Source organism: Anopheles ziemanni, chromosome 2 (assembly GCF_943734765.1).
Source record: "Anopheles ziemanni chromosome 2, idAnoZiCoDA_A2_x.2, whole genome shotgun sequence".
In the NCBI taxonomy this organism is placed as follows: Eukaryota; Metazoa; Arthropoda; class Insecta; order Diptera; family Culicidae; genus Anopheles; species Anopheles ziemanni.
In genome coordinates, this window is record NC_080705.1 from 1,702,930 (window position 1) to 1,718,557 (window position 15,628).

The 15,628-nt window shown below is 48.0% G+C and overlaps 1 protein-coding gene across 1 annotated transcript in view; it reads left to right on the forward strand.

Annotated features, from left to right (window-relative positions):
* The window catches only part of LOC131282982 (lateral signaling target protein 2 homolog), a 66,023-nt gene that overhangs the window by 28,021 nt on the left and 22,374 nt on the right, over nt 1–15,628 (forward strand). Inside the window, exon 3 of the mRNA XM_058312539.1 lies at nt 12,463–13,800. Within this exon, the coding sequence (XP_058168522.1) occupies nt 12,463–13,800 (1,338 nt within the window). The remainder of the gene's footprint in view (nt 1–12,462; nt 13,801–15,628) is intronic.

The following is a 15,628-nucleotide window of genomic DNA, read 5'->3' on the forward strand; positions in this document are numbered from 1 at the left end:
TTGTCGAGTGCAGCATAAGAAAAAGGGAACGTTTCCCGAGGCGAAGCATAGGTTTTTTTTACGCATCCATAACATGATGTTTCAGAAAGCGCTGTATTCTTGTTTTCATCTTCCATCCCACTCGTGTGCGTTCGGATATCGCTTTCTCGTGAACTCGTAATACGCGTTCGTCGTGGTGTGGAAATGGCTTCGGATTGCAGGCGCGCGCTGCATCCGGTGTGCATGCGGTACAAATCGCAGCAAATCATGACATGATTATGACATTAAAACACACATTCTCGCCATAAATTCAGCGACGTGCGCATGGCGCCATTAGCCATCATCTCGACCACCTTCCCGTGCTTTGTTTTTCACACCCACCCTCGGGCAGGGAGAGAGAGAGAACCCCTTGCCCATCGGGTTTGTAGCCTCTTCCCAGCGTTCACATAAATTATGCTAAACAGGACGCCCTTTTCTAACCACTTTCGAAGGGAGTACACTTTCCTGTGAAACAAAAGACCGACCAACCTGTTCCTGGCTTGTGACGAGGTATTTCTATCTCTCATGATTGGTCGCGTTGGAAAAAAAGAAGTTTTGAGGTTGATGAAGTGATTAAATCCCACGACATACTCTTCAAAACCATTATCTTCCTACGGTCACTATCTAATCTTGAGCCTGATTCGTTGAAAATGTAAAAGAATTTCGGTCAAGTTATCATTAGCCCGCTTTTCGTAGAAGCTAGTTTTTTGTTTCCTTTTCCTCTCCGGATTGGAATGATCTAAATATTTGCTTCCTTGCTCATCAGCGGCGAATGTGTTTCCGTTTTCACGTTCATAATTCGTTTATAATAATCATCCTAATCTTGTTCACTACTACTCACGTGGGCCGTCAGGAAACGACGAAGATTTGGGAAACGGGAAAACAAAAAACACAAGAAAGCCTAATGGTGCGCCGCAAACATAGGCAAACGAATTCAAAACATCCGAAAACATGGAAATGCTCGATGGGGGAATGAACATGAAACTTGAACACCCAATCGGGGAGCACATCATATTTTACTACTGGCCTTGTTTCCATCGGTTCCCCACCTCAGGAGAGGGGAGAAGATTTTATGAAAATCTTAATATTTATAAGCATGCTTATGTTATGTGCTTCCTAATGTTTAATTGCTTATTCATTATGACCTTTTCCGTAATGCTATCTCGCGTTATTCGCGTTCTCACCAAACCGTTGAGTTTCACTCACCGGAAAATGGCATTGGAAAAATAAAACATCATCCACAGGACAAAAAAGGGCATGATGGAGCGACAAAGTCCGCGCTGTGGTGGCAAGAAAATTATGATAAATTTCGTAAAACCGTACCCTTTCGGATGGTTTTGCATAAGATAATGAGGCTCGTGCTCGCACACGGGGTAGCATAGAAAACAAACAGCGGCGGCCGTCTAAACATTAGAGATGGCCGTACTTATGATAAGGGAAGCGCCCGAAAAGGGTTTAAAATAAAATGCTCCAAACCGCACCGCACCTTTAATGGTGCTGAATTTAACGGGCTTGATAAATGATTGTCATTAACCGGAATCCCCGGCCCACGGGAGCTCAATCGCAATTAAACTCCTCTACCGTTGTGTTTGCACACATCGGGAGTTAAATAATTAAGAGCGTAAACATGCCGCGCAAACGTGCGTGTTTTTCGGGGCTTTTCGGCCGAATCAACCCCGGTTCATTTTGGCAGCTGCTGCATCTCGCTCGCTTATCAAAATCAACAAATGGCCCGAAAAGCGGATCGCGTCGTCACGGTGGCCTTTTTTTGATTGTCTTGTTACATCCTCTTTTGAATAAAATTTGCACCCGCTTATCACCGGCGCTCTGGAAAAGATGCGACCCATCGACGGGGAAAATTAAGCGCCGTGGCACTTAACACGAAACTTTCAACTTTAACGATTTGTGCGTTGCGTAACGGCCCGCCCGGCTCCAACTCTCGTCGTGTGGTGGTCATCGGGCCAAATCGTCGGCTCGACAACTGATACATTTTTCACGCGACAACGATCCGAGGTTCGTCCACGTGTTGGACCTTCTCGCGCCCGAATTTGCACACTTCTTTTACGGCGAAGCTGCAGCGGTTTTCAGCTGTTGATTTCCACAAAAACCAGAAGCTTTTAAATTAACTGTCAGATAAGCCGCTTGCGAGGCGCACAAAAGCAGACAACGACACCCAACGCCGGTGTTCAGTGACCTGTTCACTGCGCACTGCGCTTTGGAAAGGAGGAAAAACAGATGGTCTCATTTATTAATCATATGGAAATTATGATACACTATCTTTATGCGCGTGCGGGCAAAACAAACGGGGCTTGATGGGAAGGCGGAAAGACCAAAAACATAATCCGCGTGCGAGCCCCTGATTGATAGGAGAACCTTCGGCGCGGGTAGACGGTTTGCGCCGGAGTGAGGCATTATGTTTATGAAGAAAATCCCACACTGCAAAAGAACGCACATCCGAGACGCTGTTTAACACCGAAACGACGTAAACAAGGGAATGTAAATATTGCTGTTCAAAAGAAATGTAACCCAGCGCCAGCCCGGGTGGGCTCCGAGGGGGCAAGCGGGAGGTCTCGGAGGGTTCGGATAAACATTCAAATGAATCTCGCGAGGTCGTTCAACGGTTATCTAATTTGATTTTAATTTTAAGATAACGACGCAATTCTGGTGCGCTTTTTTGGTAAAACGCTTCAGGTTGTTTTTCCCCCTCCCAGACAAAGTTTTGGGGCGGAAATTACAATCGCAGCCCGAGGCCGCCCGAGGGATCATGATGATGATGCGGTTCCGCTTTTCCGCCCCATCTTCCGCATTTCCTCCCAGCGTAGAACTCTCTTGGTCGGCGTTCGGAATTCGGTGGAGGTCAGCAGCTTGGCGGTGGCGTTTAGTTCCAGTTGAAGGCGGAAAATATAATCGCCCTCCTCGATGCGCACATACATCATTCCACTTTCACGGAATGCAAATGTCGCCCGCGAACGAAACGAAACAATGTAATATTCAAATGTGATTAAGTTTTAGTTTATCTTCGTTTTAATTTAACGAGCAAACCTGGCTTCGCAATGGAAAGGGCCAAGACCGTCGCGGATTTCGTTGTCGTGCGAGCCTCTGATTGTTACGACTGTGTTGCGCCAAAAGCCGCCACCACCACCAACACCCCCCTACCCGGGAGGCCAAAGGGGATGTCCAACGCTAAACTACGACAAAACAAACATGTTTCATCGCTAACTTATTGCCCGGTGATCGTATTTTATATTTCGCCCCCTTCGCTCGCTCCTTTCGTCATAATTATAAAACGTTCACGCGAACGGCCACGCCGAAAACGCAACCCGACCACTCGGGCTGGTCAAATGAGGCAACCAACCTGACCCGGTTGAGGCTGAGGCTGACTAGTGTCGGCCGTCTGTCTGTCGGTCGGGGTTGGTTGCAAACCGAAACCAAATAGCTTCGCCGGTTGCATAATTAAACATTCAATGAATGCAAATGGAATTGAAAGCGAAAACCCTCCACGACGAAAAAGCGAGTGTACGACGCGTGTCACTTATAATCTATCTCGAGCGAGGAAAAATTGTAGCAAGTGTGTGCATGTGTGCGATTAATTCCAGCTCGAAAGACACAAACACTCTTCGACCGCCTTTGGATTATGATGCCTAAGAGGCTCGCTCATCACCGTGGGATCGTTCCGAAGGGTCCGAAGGATAGTGTCCGTTTTGCCTTGATTCGCCTTAGGGTCACCTCTCCCTTTGTGACCCCCTCCTTGGGCAGGTAAAATCAATACCGGACGCGCAGCATAATGAACGATGTCCCTTCGATGGCTCACCTTTTCCTTCGATTGCATTTTTTGTTCAAGGGAATTTCAAAAGCATCTCCTCTGATGGTTTTCTTGCGAGAGAAGAAAAAATGCATCCGCATCGCCAAACAAATTGCGTTACATGGCGAGGGAGCGGAGGGAAAAAACGGGAGAAAAACAGATTCCATGAATAGTTGAGCAAATATTCTAATCTTTACAATTCGTGGGAAAGTAGTTTGGGGTTGACCGGAAAGGACATCACATTGTGTCATGGAATAGATGGAGGCATTTGCTATAAATGTGTCTTCGGGTCGCTTTTATTGTGAAAATTCATTAGAAACCATGTATTGTTACAAATATCTACCACACAACTAAAAAGAAACGCCAATTTTAAAAGAAGTAAAACAGTTAAAAATAAAGTTGAAGGGTTTTAAAAACAGGATACAGATGCACTTAACGGCGCATTTGGATTGCAAATCTAGTCAACAGTTAATGCGTATCCTTTTGTCGTCCGCGTCTGCCCTTCAGAACATCAAGAGCAGTTGTAAAACAACACACAAACATTCACCATATGTGCAGCATCGGGGAAACGGGAAATCGCGCGCCAATGTGCATCCTAACGGGATCCGGATGTTTTTCCCCCGAGGTCCGCGCCATTCCATCAGCATCCGGCGCGGAAAAAAAGGGAGAACCAGAAAGAGAGAGTTATTTGCGTTTTGGGCAGAGGGCACGCCTTTCGGTTTCGGTAGCGCCGGGTTTTTTCGGAAACAAAACCCGACGATGCACGATGGAAAGCCAACATGCCTAGCCTATTTCCCCCTTTTTCAGTTCATTTTTTATGCTCCCGTTGTCAAAGCAACGAAAGAGAGGGAGAGTGATGCAGCCGTTCGCTGGTGCGTTGATGATTTTATCTAAATCTGACGGATAATTTAATTTACTTTTAGCTTTCGGCCCTTCGGGGGTTTCCTTTTTCTTCCCAAAATGGGGTTTGCCTTTCAAAAAAGTGCATTCTAACGGGATTTCGGGTTGCAGCGGAATGTTCATGCGGTGAAGTGAGACGACAAAAATCGAACGTTTCCGAACAAAAAACAACTCTAAGCCTAAAACATGTTCCTTCTTCCGAAAACCGATCCTATGCATATTCACCGTTACGGAAGGAGCACGCCAAAAAATCGTTAACCATGCCGGATACTGCGGGTTTGCGAGCGATTTTCGAAACGAATGAGTTTGGTATTCTTTATTCTCGTTTTTGGGTAAAATTTATCGCTTTTCCCCGCAACCCTTCGCCATTCCCGTGCCCAATCGGACTCGCAGCGTCTGGTGTTCGTAAGGCACAGAACACTCACACACGCCTGAGGGGCCTTCCCGCTCGTCCTGGCCACCGTCGAGCCCGTGAGCTCGGTTTCCTCTTTCTGTGGACGGTACTTTTCCGCCGAAGGAAAAAGGTGTAACGCACAACACCAGCCGGTTGGATGTTTTATGTAACTCTGCCACAAGCCACAAGTCCAACCGAGTCCAACGCGCGATCCCTCGTTTCGCGTTTTCCAACCACACACCGTATGCTTCCATCCGTATATTTTCGCTCCTCTATCGCTAGTTTTATGTACGAACTCTTCGAGTGCTTGCGTTTTTTTATTTATCACTAGTTAAGCGAGAGTTTTCATGGTCGTTTTGTATAAATTTCAATTGAGTTTTCCATGGGACGCAAGGGCGAATTGAGTCGCCTTTTGCCTCAGTGTCAGTTGGTGGTTGGGCTTGGGATCGTTGTGCATACCTTCGCTACGCATCATCAGAACACGACTTACTTTCCCTTCGAGAAGGGCTCGGATGTCACTCGATAAACTCACAACATCATCTTTTTTATGGTGGAGAATCGATGGTACGTGATGGCATAGTTAACCTTAATAAAAATTCGATTTTAAATTTTCTAAATCGATTCATTATCGGTTACGAAATGTAATTTAAGGAACATCTTTTGCAACTTTCATATCCTAAAGGGAAGAGGTTATCTTTATTATTGAGTCAAAGATCATGAAAGACGCTTAATAAAACTACTTTTAAAGATGACTTCCAAAATCACAAGTTGAGAAATCGTGTCATTAAAACCAACAAAACGTTAATGTATCATGAAAAACCTCATGGATATTTTATACGACTCCACGTAATGCTATTGAACCGAGCTCAACTTTTAGCGTTGCTAATTTATTTCTTACAATTACCCGGGGATGGCGCGGTTTCACCGCGAAAGTTCGTTATCTAAAACGTTTCTCCACGTGAAGCCTGTTAAATTGTCAGTTTTAAAACAACCGCATCGTTTATGGGCTAAATTCTTTCGACTGTCTATCAGGCGCGTACTAAAGCGAGCAATCATTAATACCTCCCGACGTTCATCGACGCATTTTCGTGAGGCCGGAAAACAAAAGTCATATACAAGCTTTCACCGCGATAAGATTGTTTGCAAAAATGAAGAAGGCAAACTCTATAAAAGTCCGTCTGCAAGCTAAGGCATGACCAATAGCTGCTTGTCGGGGGCAGTTTAATGGATTTGGATGTTTCGGGCACAAAGGCCCGAATGTGCTACTTGGCGTAAGCGAATCTTGTCACTTTATGACATGTATTTCTGTTCGGCCTTAATAACCTCCGCCCGTCGCGCTTGAGCTGCCCCGCGTTCGCCAGTACGACCCGGGTTCGGGGAGGGGGTAGTTATAAATTTATTTAATTTATTATTACCACATCGGGCTCGAGCTTCGGGGCCGGTAGCGATATGAGCGACCAATTAAAAATCAGCCACAACCGGTACCGGCACTCGCTTCGGAATTGCTAATCAGCGTCGTGGCCAAAATCCCATGAAGCAAACCGTCGCGACGGTCATTTTAACCCTTCTGTGAACATTTGTCACGTGCTAAGGAGACGCGTGCGCGCGCAACTGAACCTAAAAAAAAGCCCGCCATTTACCGACCCCCGAAATCGTCCTGCAGGCCAAACCCATCGTTTTTCTTCCAGCGGCGGGATTGTTTGTGCTTCCGCTTCCAAATAATCGAAACCCGTTCGATCGAAACCCGCATCAAAGTCCTTCCGTTAGGGTATCGGAGAGGAAACCGTCCCGAAGAAACCACCTGAAGGCTGGTTGGCTGGTCGCCATAAATTACACGAGTCCGTGGCACGAGCGTGTCATCCCCTTCGCCGTTGACTGCCGTTAGGAAAAACGTCCTTCTCCTTCCCGATTCCGGAGGCTCCGGTGGTTGGCCGGAGTCATCATCATCATCTGTGGGCTCGGAGAACGCCTGCTGGCTCCCGGCCACCGACACCCGTTAACCTAACCGATCCCTTGCTCCTTCCCGCTGTCCCTCTCTCTCACACTCTTCTCGTCACACACACGAAAGGGAAACAAGCTGCGTGTGCTGCGGCTGACGGGTTTTGTCACGCTTCGCAAGCCGAAAGGGTTTGGCACAATCCGGACACGATCCCCGTCCCTCGAAGGGAAAGGAAAACTAATCGCCGAGAGGGAGGAGGAGGATCCTCGCTGGTTTCTTGGCACGCGGGTTTCCTTTTTTCATTCGCCACGCGGTCGACAATCACTTTCGATCGCAAAGCGCACGTAAAGCACACTGTGGGCAAAAGTGAAATCAAATTTCATCGGATTCGGGTTGAGAAATATAAAGAACACAACATGCGTGGAGTTTGTCAGCTTTGCGCGGGGAAAAAGATATTATGTTGAAGATTTGAATTCATCTTTTGCTGAAAGAAACACGCGCTCGCACCGATGAAAGGAAAAAAGGAAAAGCTTCTTGCGGCCCCGGTTTCCTTCCCGGGCCGTTTAGGACGCACTGCAACAATGGAAAGAAAGGATGAAATTATATACAACTCACAATTCCTTTCACTATCGGTTGCGCTTCGATTTCTGGGTGTTGCGAAGGATTAGGAATCCTTTCCGACCCCCTTTGGGTAGGAGTACCCGAACAGTGACCCAATCACAATCCGAATGAAATTGAGTTTTTTACGCCTTCGGTCTTACCAGTTGTTGATCCTCAATTTTTAATGCGGGTGAAGCCGGCGAGGACGAGATATCTTTGCGCAAGATGTTTCATCAACACCGAAGCTTGATTAGGATGTGTGTGGCTTTGAAGGATTGAAGTCTTTCATCCTTTTTTTTATTTTACTTTTACTTACTTTTTTTTCACCCGCCAAGGGTTCGCTGCCAGGGAAAATCTTCCATTTAGTGGCACGATTGTTCGAAGGCAAAAGATTTTTGACGCTCACCAACCCGTGGATAATTACGGACTTTTGGCAATTTTCTTCTCGTATCGCTTTCTACGATCTTTTGCGCTCGGAAAATACCACCCGGGGATCCTTCTTTTCTTGGAATCTCCCGACCGAATGTCATCGTATGTGTCGATCTGGTTGCGGCTCATTGCGCCATTTTTTTTTATACTTCGGTCGGAATAAAGCTGCGAACTGACGACATTACGATGTGTCACACATATTCGAACGCTATTTGAAATCGGCAATGTGTGTTTCTTTATCTTCTCCTCCTCCTCCTCCGCAAGGATGTTGTTCACATCTCGTACAACAGAAAATCTCGTTCGTTAAGCCTCGATGTCGCATTGCTTCGTGCCATAAAATATGAAATGTTCAAATATTGAAATTAGAAAATCAAATATTGATACTTTCATTTTGTACAAACACGAGCTCGAAACAATGGTCGCCACCGTCTGCCGAGGCACCACGCTGCTGCTGGCGCACAGTTGATTGATTTGATTTTGTTTGAAAATTCCCCCACCACCTACCATTTCCCTTTCTAGCATTTCCACGGAAAACATGCTGGGGAGCCTCGGGAGCAAGAAGGTTCTAAACAATGACGAGCAAACAACGAACGGCCAAACAACATCGTCTCGAAAGGCAAACACACACTCACATATTCCGCTCTGAGATACGGGAAATGGCGAAAAGAAAAATGCAACATTTTTCACCGGAACCGGAAAATGCTCCGCCAACGAGCGCCGGGACTCGCAAAGCTAACGAACGGAAGGACATTCTACCCGCAGGTTGAGTATCGGGACGATCCCGAAGAGGGGATAGAGGAGAGAGGCAGTAGGCGAAAAAAAGGAAAAAACGAACCAAATGAAATTTTCCATTTTCCACTCTTTTATGTATGCGGGCTTATATAATGTATAAAATAATAATAAAAATCATCCAAACGCCTTCCCGTGTTCCAGGAATCCCGGCTGGCCGCAAGATGGCGAAAAAGGGAAAAGTTTTCCTATCCCCCCCCCCCCCCTCCCCTCCCCACCAGTCCATCAGTTTCACTTCACGTTCCTCCACATCGAGCGAGTGGAAAACGACCGACCGAAAGATCCTTTTCATACGAAGGCAAAGCCCACAACCACACGCCACACGTAAACACATAGAATATAAAATTTCATATTTTATCATAAAAAGGCTACCCTTCTCCCCACCCGGATTGGCCAGGAGAGCACTTTGTGATTGGCTTGAAAATTTTCACCAATCCGACTTTGATTCATACACACAGCCACAACCGAAAAGGACACGCTCCAATACCAACACCTCCTCGGTGCTCGGTTGTATGTGGGGAGCATCGAATTTGAATACAGACCACAATACCTCCATTTGAAGCGCCCTTATTCTTATGTGAACGTTGACTTACATAACGTTAGGTTTTTTTTTCGATCTATCCTGGGGCACTCCCCCGCCATTAACACCCCATAGGGTGGCGAATGCGCGAAGTTTTCCCACCTTTTCCCGGGGAAAAAATGGTGATTGGTGTCATCTTTTTTAAAGTCAAACATCATTTCCCCGCTTTTCATCGCGCTAATCGAATAAAAAATATGTAAAATCCACCGAGCGGGAATAGAGACCGAGTGCGATAAGGTGAGGTCGATGGCCAGAACGAGACAAAGGCAACCCTCCTCGAATCGGCATCGTCCTCGTCGGCTCTCCGAGTTTATGCTGCTGACATTCAAATATGTTGTGCCCGTTCCCGGTCCCACCTGACCCGAAACCACCACGAGCCCTTTTGCTTATATTTGGGAGGTATGTATACCCACCAACCCACCCACCCACCCGGAACGCCAAGCGTTTTATCGATCCAACCAATGGATGGCGCGCATGTCACAACGCAGTTTTCCATTTCAAAAGCAATAACAAGCGAACGCGGCGATGGCATCGGCGCAGGAGTCGGAGCGGGAAGGAACGATGGCGGGCGTTGGCGGAGGGGTGGCCAACGAGTGGGTGGGAAGGACCAGAAGGACCAAGCGTGCCATCGGAGCGCCGGCCGGAGGACAAAGATGGAAAGCCGAGCCGAGCGGTTCATTTTTATTGTTATCGGTCGCCCTTGTCGTCGTGGGCAGCGCCTGTGTATATGTACGAGAGCATCAACCGAGTCCAATGTACATAAACACACACGACAGGGAGGTTGCTCGTGTGTCGGTGTGGGTGTATGGAGAGTTTAGTTTAAATAGGAACTTTACATTTCCATTGTAAACCACACAATGCCGGGCTGTGCAAGGACGATAACGTTCCAACAAAAGGAAGGTATGCCGGCGAGAGGGCGAGAAGGCGGGAAATGTGGGTGGCCTTTCGTCGCTAATGAAATTCTGTAATCACCCACCCACCCACCCACATGCACACATACACACTTACGCCCTTTGCCAGTGATAAGCTGGTCCGTCTGCCCTTTTCCATTTTCCGATCGATCAGAAGGTGGAAATCAATTTCCATTAAAAGTACCCTCCATTCAATGGCCTGAGAATGCGAGTAATTAAATTTACTACACTCCGTTTTCTGTAAGTCTTCGTCGTTCAAACGATAAACAACTCATTGACGGTGGAATATAAAGCATCTGTTAGAAATATTAAAAGCAGTATAAAGTTACGATCAATTGGAAAATTACTTCCATTAACCAACACTAAGTATGAAATAATTATGAAGCAAATATTCTTCCCCTTTTCTTTGACGATAAGGATGCAAAAATGTTCCCCAAAACAAACGAACCAGTCAACGACCTCATCAATTTCGTGTGATAGACTAATTTTCCGCCCGTTGTCCACCGGACGGTGCCACCCACCGCGCATCAATTGGCTTCGGGAAGGCGGGAGCGGTGTCACTTCTTGCTCTTTTTCACCTCCATCACCGACTTTCGTGAAGACGCGTCTGCAGCAGCATCGTTTCGTCCTTTCGCGTCATCCGGTGCTCCGTCGATGGTTGTAACGATGACGACAGAAGCTAACTACGATGTCTGCACTAACCTTGCATTCTTGGTCGACTTTTTCCTGTTTGTTGCGCTGGTATTGGCGTCTCGAGGCGTTGTGCGTTTTTCTCTTCACCACACTTGATGCGCTCTTTCACTCTCGCTTCCTCTCGATCCGGCGGCTTCCTTTCTTGTTTCATCCGACACTTTGTGGAAAGGGGCTGGAAATAGTATTTTCCCTCCGGAAGGTGGCGGTGCAATAGTTTGCCATTCGCGCGTTACACGCAAGCCTCCTCAAACCTCCACCCGAACCAGCAGCATCCGCTTCGTCCTGAGGCAGAGAAATTCACAGACAAAGGAATGTTTGCCAAATCTGCCGGCCGTATGCACGTGTGTGTGTTGGTGTGCTGCATCCCAGGTTTAGGATAAACGAATCGCTAAAGGCGCACTACACACGCTCGCTCCCTTCGTTTTGGGGAGGAAAAGTTTTCTGGACACCCGCAGCTAATTCAAGAGCTGCTTTAAGATCAGGACTGCCTTGTGTTGTTGGGGAACAACTTTAAACGAAGCGGGAGAAAATTATACATCTTTGCCTGCATGTTGGAGGGAAACTTCAAGGATTGTTATTTGCATTCAACTGGTGACAGAAAAGATTGTTATATTCCGCTTTTGAGGGATCTGTTGAACTATTAAATAATCCTTAAGTTTCACTCTTTTCGGGCCAGTTTTATCCAAAAGTTCTAACCGCCTTTTCCTTCACTCCTGAGTTGAAGGACAAACACGCAATCGAACCGTTTCGGTATCGATCGACCTGTGCGCTACCCCGCTGCCCTCCGCTGCCCTTCCCGGTGTCGGCAAAAACAAGGGAGCAGCAGACGAACCAAACACCCAGACACGAACTGGGGCGAATGTTATTAATGAACCGTGTGGGTAAAGGAAAAACGAATTAACGGCAGCAGTAGCAACCAACAAACCGGCTGGAAAAGAAGCGGTCCAAGGAGCTGGAGACGTTTGGCTCGCGAAGGACAAAAGACGCGTAAAACAGACTCCCCCCGGTGGAAGTCGGTGTTCCACTTGCGCTTGGTTTAATCATGTGTGAATGACGACAGTCGACTCCTGAGGTGCGTTCTTTTTTCCGTCTGCTTTTCCTGATGGCGTCATCGATGTTTTTGTTTAGTTGTGGAGGACTCTCCCGCTTTTTAAGCCTTGTGTGAGGTAATTAGAATTCAAAAGGTCAATTAGCAAACGTTAGAAGACTTTGCAATTCTTAGCGTTGAGTGTTGAAACTTACTAAATACATCAGTTCAACATTAATCGGAAGGAGTTCAATAAGAGATTATACTAGTGAAATACTGTAAAACACAAGGGAAAATACATTTGATAGTCAAGTCGATAAATCGGAAGTTTTCCTTACACTTTTCTTAATTTTTCTTGTCTTGTTCTCTCCTTCTCTCAGGTAAAGTTTGGCTCAGCAGTGAAGCTCAGTGGCATCACCCAATCGCGATGACTGCCGGTCAACCACCCTCCCCAGCCGTGACCGGGTCCTCCATGCCCGCCGCACCACCACCCCCGCTCAACATGGTCTCCCTAGGATCCCTGCCGCTCTCTTCGTCCTCCTCCTCCTCCACAAGCTCAATGCTCCCACAACACCAACACCTCCATCTCAACCCGACCAGCCTGATGAGCCTTCGGGAAATGATGCTCCAGAGCCCGGCTGGACTGGGTCTGCTCAATGCCGACGCGTCCGGGCTGGGACTCCTCAAGCGCAGCATGCTGGACTCCCTCCCGGCCGGCTCCTCCGTCCCTCCCTTTCCATTGGGGATCGGTCCGCTCTCCGGCAACGCGAACGCCGCGACCACGTACAGCTTACCATCCATGATTCCGACGTCCCTTGCCTCACTATCACAGCAACATCAGCAGCATCAGCAACAACACCAACAACAACAACAGAAGCAGCAACAGATAAAAAAGGAGCGCGACGAATCGGAAGACGCCGAGATGGACGATCGGGAGGAGCAATTGGTGGCCAAACATCGCCGCCCAGCATCGTCCGCCTCCTCCCAGCTCGCCCACCGCCCCCAGCTGTCCGTGTCGCCCTTCCGCTCCTCAGCCGATCCCCCCTCCAACTCCACAGCCACCTCGGCGGCAGCTTACTACCGTTCCAACGCCCACCATCAGCACCCGTCAGAGTCGTCAGCCGTCGGCGGCGGTCATCAGGCACATCTATATCACGCCGGCGGCGGCGTCGGCGTCGGCGGCTCAACGACATCCTCCACAACGGTAGCCGCGGCCCTGTCACATCAAAGGCAACTTCAAAGGGATTCCGCTGAGCGCGAGCTGAATCTAAATTCGAGTGCGTCCGCCTTGGCGCGGGCAAAGGGCGAGCACTTCCATCACCACCTCCATCACCACCATCTACACCACCCACATCTCCCGGCGCAGTTTGCGAACCGCCGCACCCCACCCAACACCGACCCGTTCTTCCGCGACCGCGAACCCCACGACGACGAAGACGATGCACCGTCGAGGAGAGCCGGAGTTCGTGCGCCAAACTCCGACTCCGACGACGCGGAATCGGACATGGAGGGCGGAAGGCAACGGGGGCCAACAGGGGATGGGCCGGAACGAGAAGAACGAGATCGCGAACAGCGCGATCATCGCTTCGGTGCAATGGCGTCGAGGTCCGAACGTGACCCAACGGACGAAGGCCAATCGAGGCGAAAGGATCCTTCGACAACAACGACGACGACGACGACGTCCGCGACGACGCACCGCAGCAAGTCATCTTCACCCGGTGAGTTCTTGTTTTCGTTCGCCTTCACTTTTCCCTCCTCCGTGATCAGATTGAGCGGCATTGATTACACCGTCCCATAAAACCCCCACGAGCATAACCGATGTAAACATAAAAACCAGCCGATTCCGGTGGACAATTATGGGCCTTGTCGCTGGGCAGGCCTAACCCTTCGCACCCGAGGAGAAGTTTCTAGTTTGAGGTTATGTCAACACAAGCTGTCGTCACAATTTATCCCGTCCTAAATCATTCCTCTATCCTCTCGACGTAAGGGAAACCCATTCCATCCAACCTGTCGTCGACGTCGTCGTCGAGGTAGTTTTTGTCGTCCGTTCAAAACATGACTAGGCAAAAGGGTCCAAATGGTTCCTTAAAGCTAATGGCTCCAAGCTGGCTCTGGGGGAGTAATTTCCTTAAAATTGAGACATTCTTCCCTCACAGTTTTGGGGCCGGTTCACCTTTTCGGCCGAACGTTTATTGCATTTGATTTATGTTTTCGGGACGTGCTTCCGGGCTGACCAAAAGACTGACACGACCCATTGTTGTTGGTCGGTATGGAAAAATGTCTCCCCGGAGGCCATCACAAACGCACACCACTAAACGGGGCCAATTCCCCTCCTTTCGGTTGCGAAAATTGGCTTCAAATCAATCACGACGTAAATCAACCCTTCAGATTCGATTTGGGCTGCCTCTGGACACGACGCTCGGTTGGGAAAAGCAAGCAGGATTTGAATTTAAATCGATTTCTACGACCAGGAAATCGAAGCCTTCAGCCGACGGACCTTCCGGAAAGCCCATTTCCTCCTCGAGGTGAAATACTTATGTCATCGCCAGGCGTACTTCAACCGGTCACCATTTTCCGACCGACCTGTACCTTCCATTCAACCCTCTCGAGTGTGTTTTGATTAGCATACAGTTGAGTTAAACTAATGGCCCTTCAATATGTCTTGAAGAACCTGCTCGGAATCGTGATGAAGTTCGGGTCGAGTTTTTCTTTCCCTTCCGAATCAATCGGTTCGTTTGACCATTGTGGATTTTCCCCTCTCGCCCCTGCCAGGGAATCTTATCACACCCGGACCAGATGGAAGTGAAGGCATCAAATCTCTTACAGTTCAGCATCGTAATCCACCTCGGCGTCCCTTTTGGCCTTTCCTGGTAGTTCGAGCCTATAATGAATTATAATTCCATTATTGCATGTAATGAACGGGTAAATTGATAAACTATAAACACGTTGTAAAAAACCGAACCACCCCCACCGAAAAAAACACTCCGAGGGTGTTGAAAGGAAAACCGGCTGTTTTCCACCCTTTTTTATCCCATCAGACTGGAGTTATTCGTTTTTTTTTCTCGTTTTGCAAAAGCCCACCCTCTAATGGTCAAACTTCCTGCTTCCCAACGGTGGCGGAGAGGAAAGTGCAGGTCCCCTTCTATATCACCATAAAAAAGGGTTGTCCTCAGGCTTGCCCACATCGAAGGGCGGAAAAGAAAAACCCCTGCCGATTTCGGCGCTCTTTTATCAACATTTCCACAAGGCTGTGCTTTTGAAGTCTCTTTACATGCATCGGTGCGTTACTTTGAAGCATTCACGAACAAATAGGGTTTTTTACCGTATCGTGCAAACATTCCGGAAGTTGATCTTCCGATTCACATTCAGTTTCAGATTGAAGTGCAATATCCTGCAGACTTTTTGAGTGGTAATACTTTAAGGAAACGTTTTCTACAGTTTTCTAGTGTGGTTGACAATTTTTCCAAGGGACTTGTTGAATGATATTCAAACTGGCCTGAATTCCCTGCTTGCCGTTCATGATATATTTCTCAATATCTTCCGAAA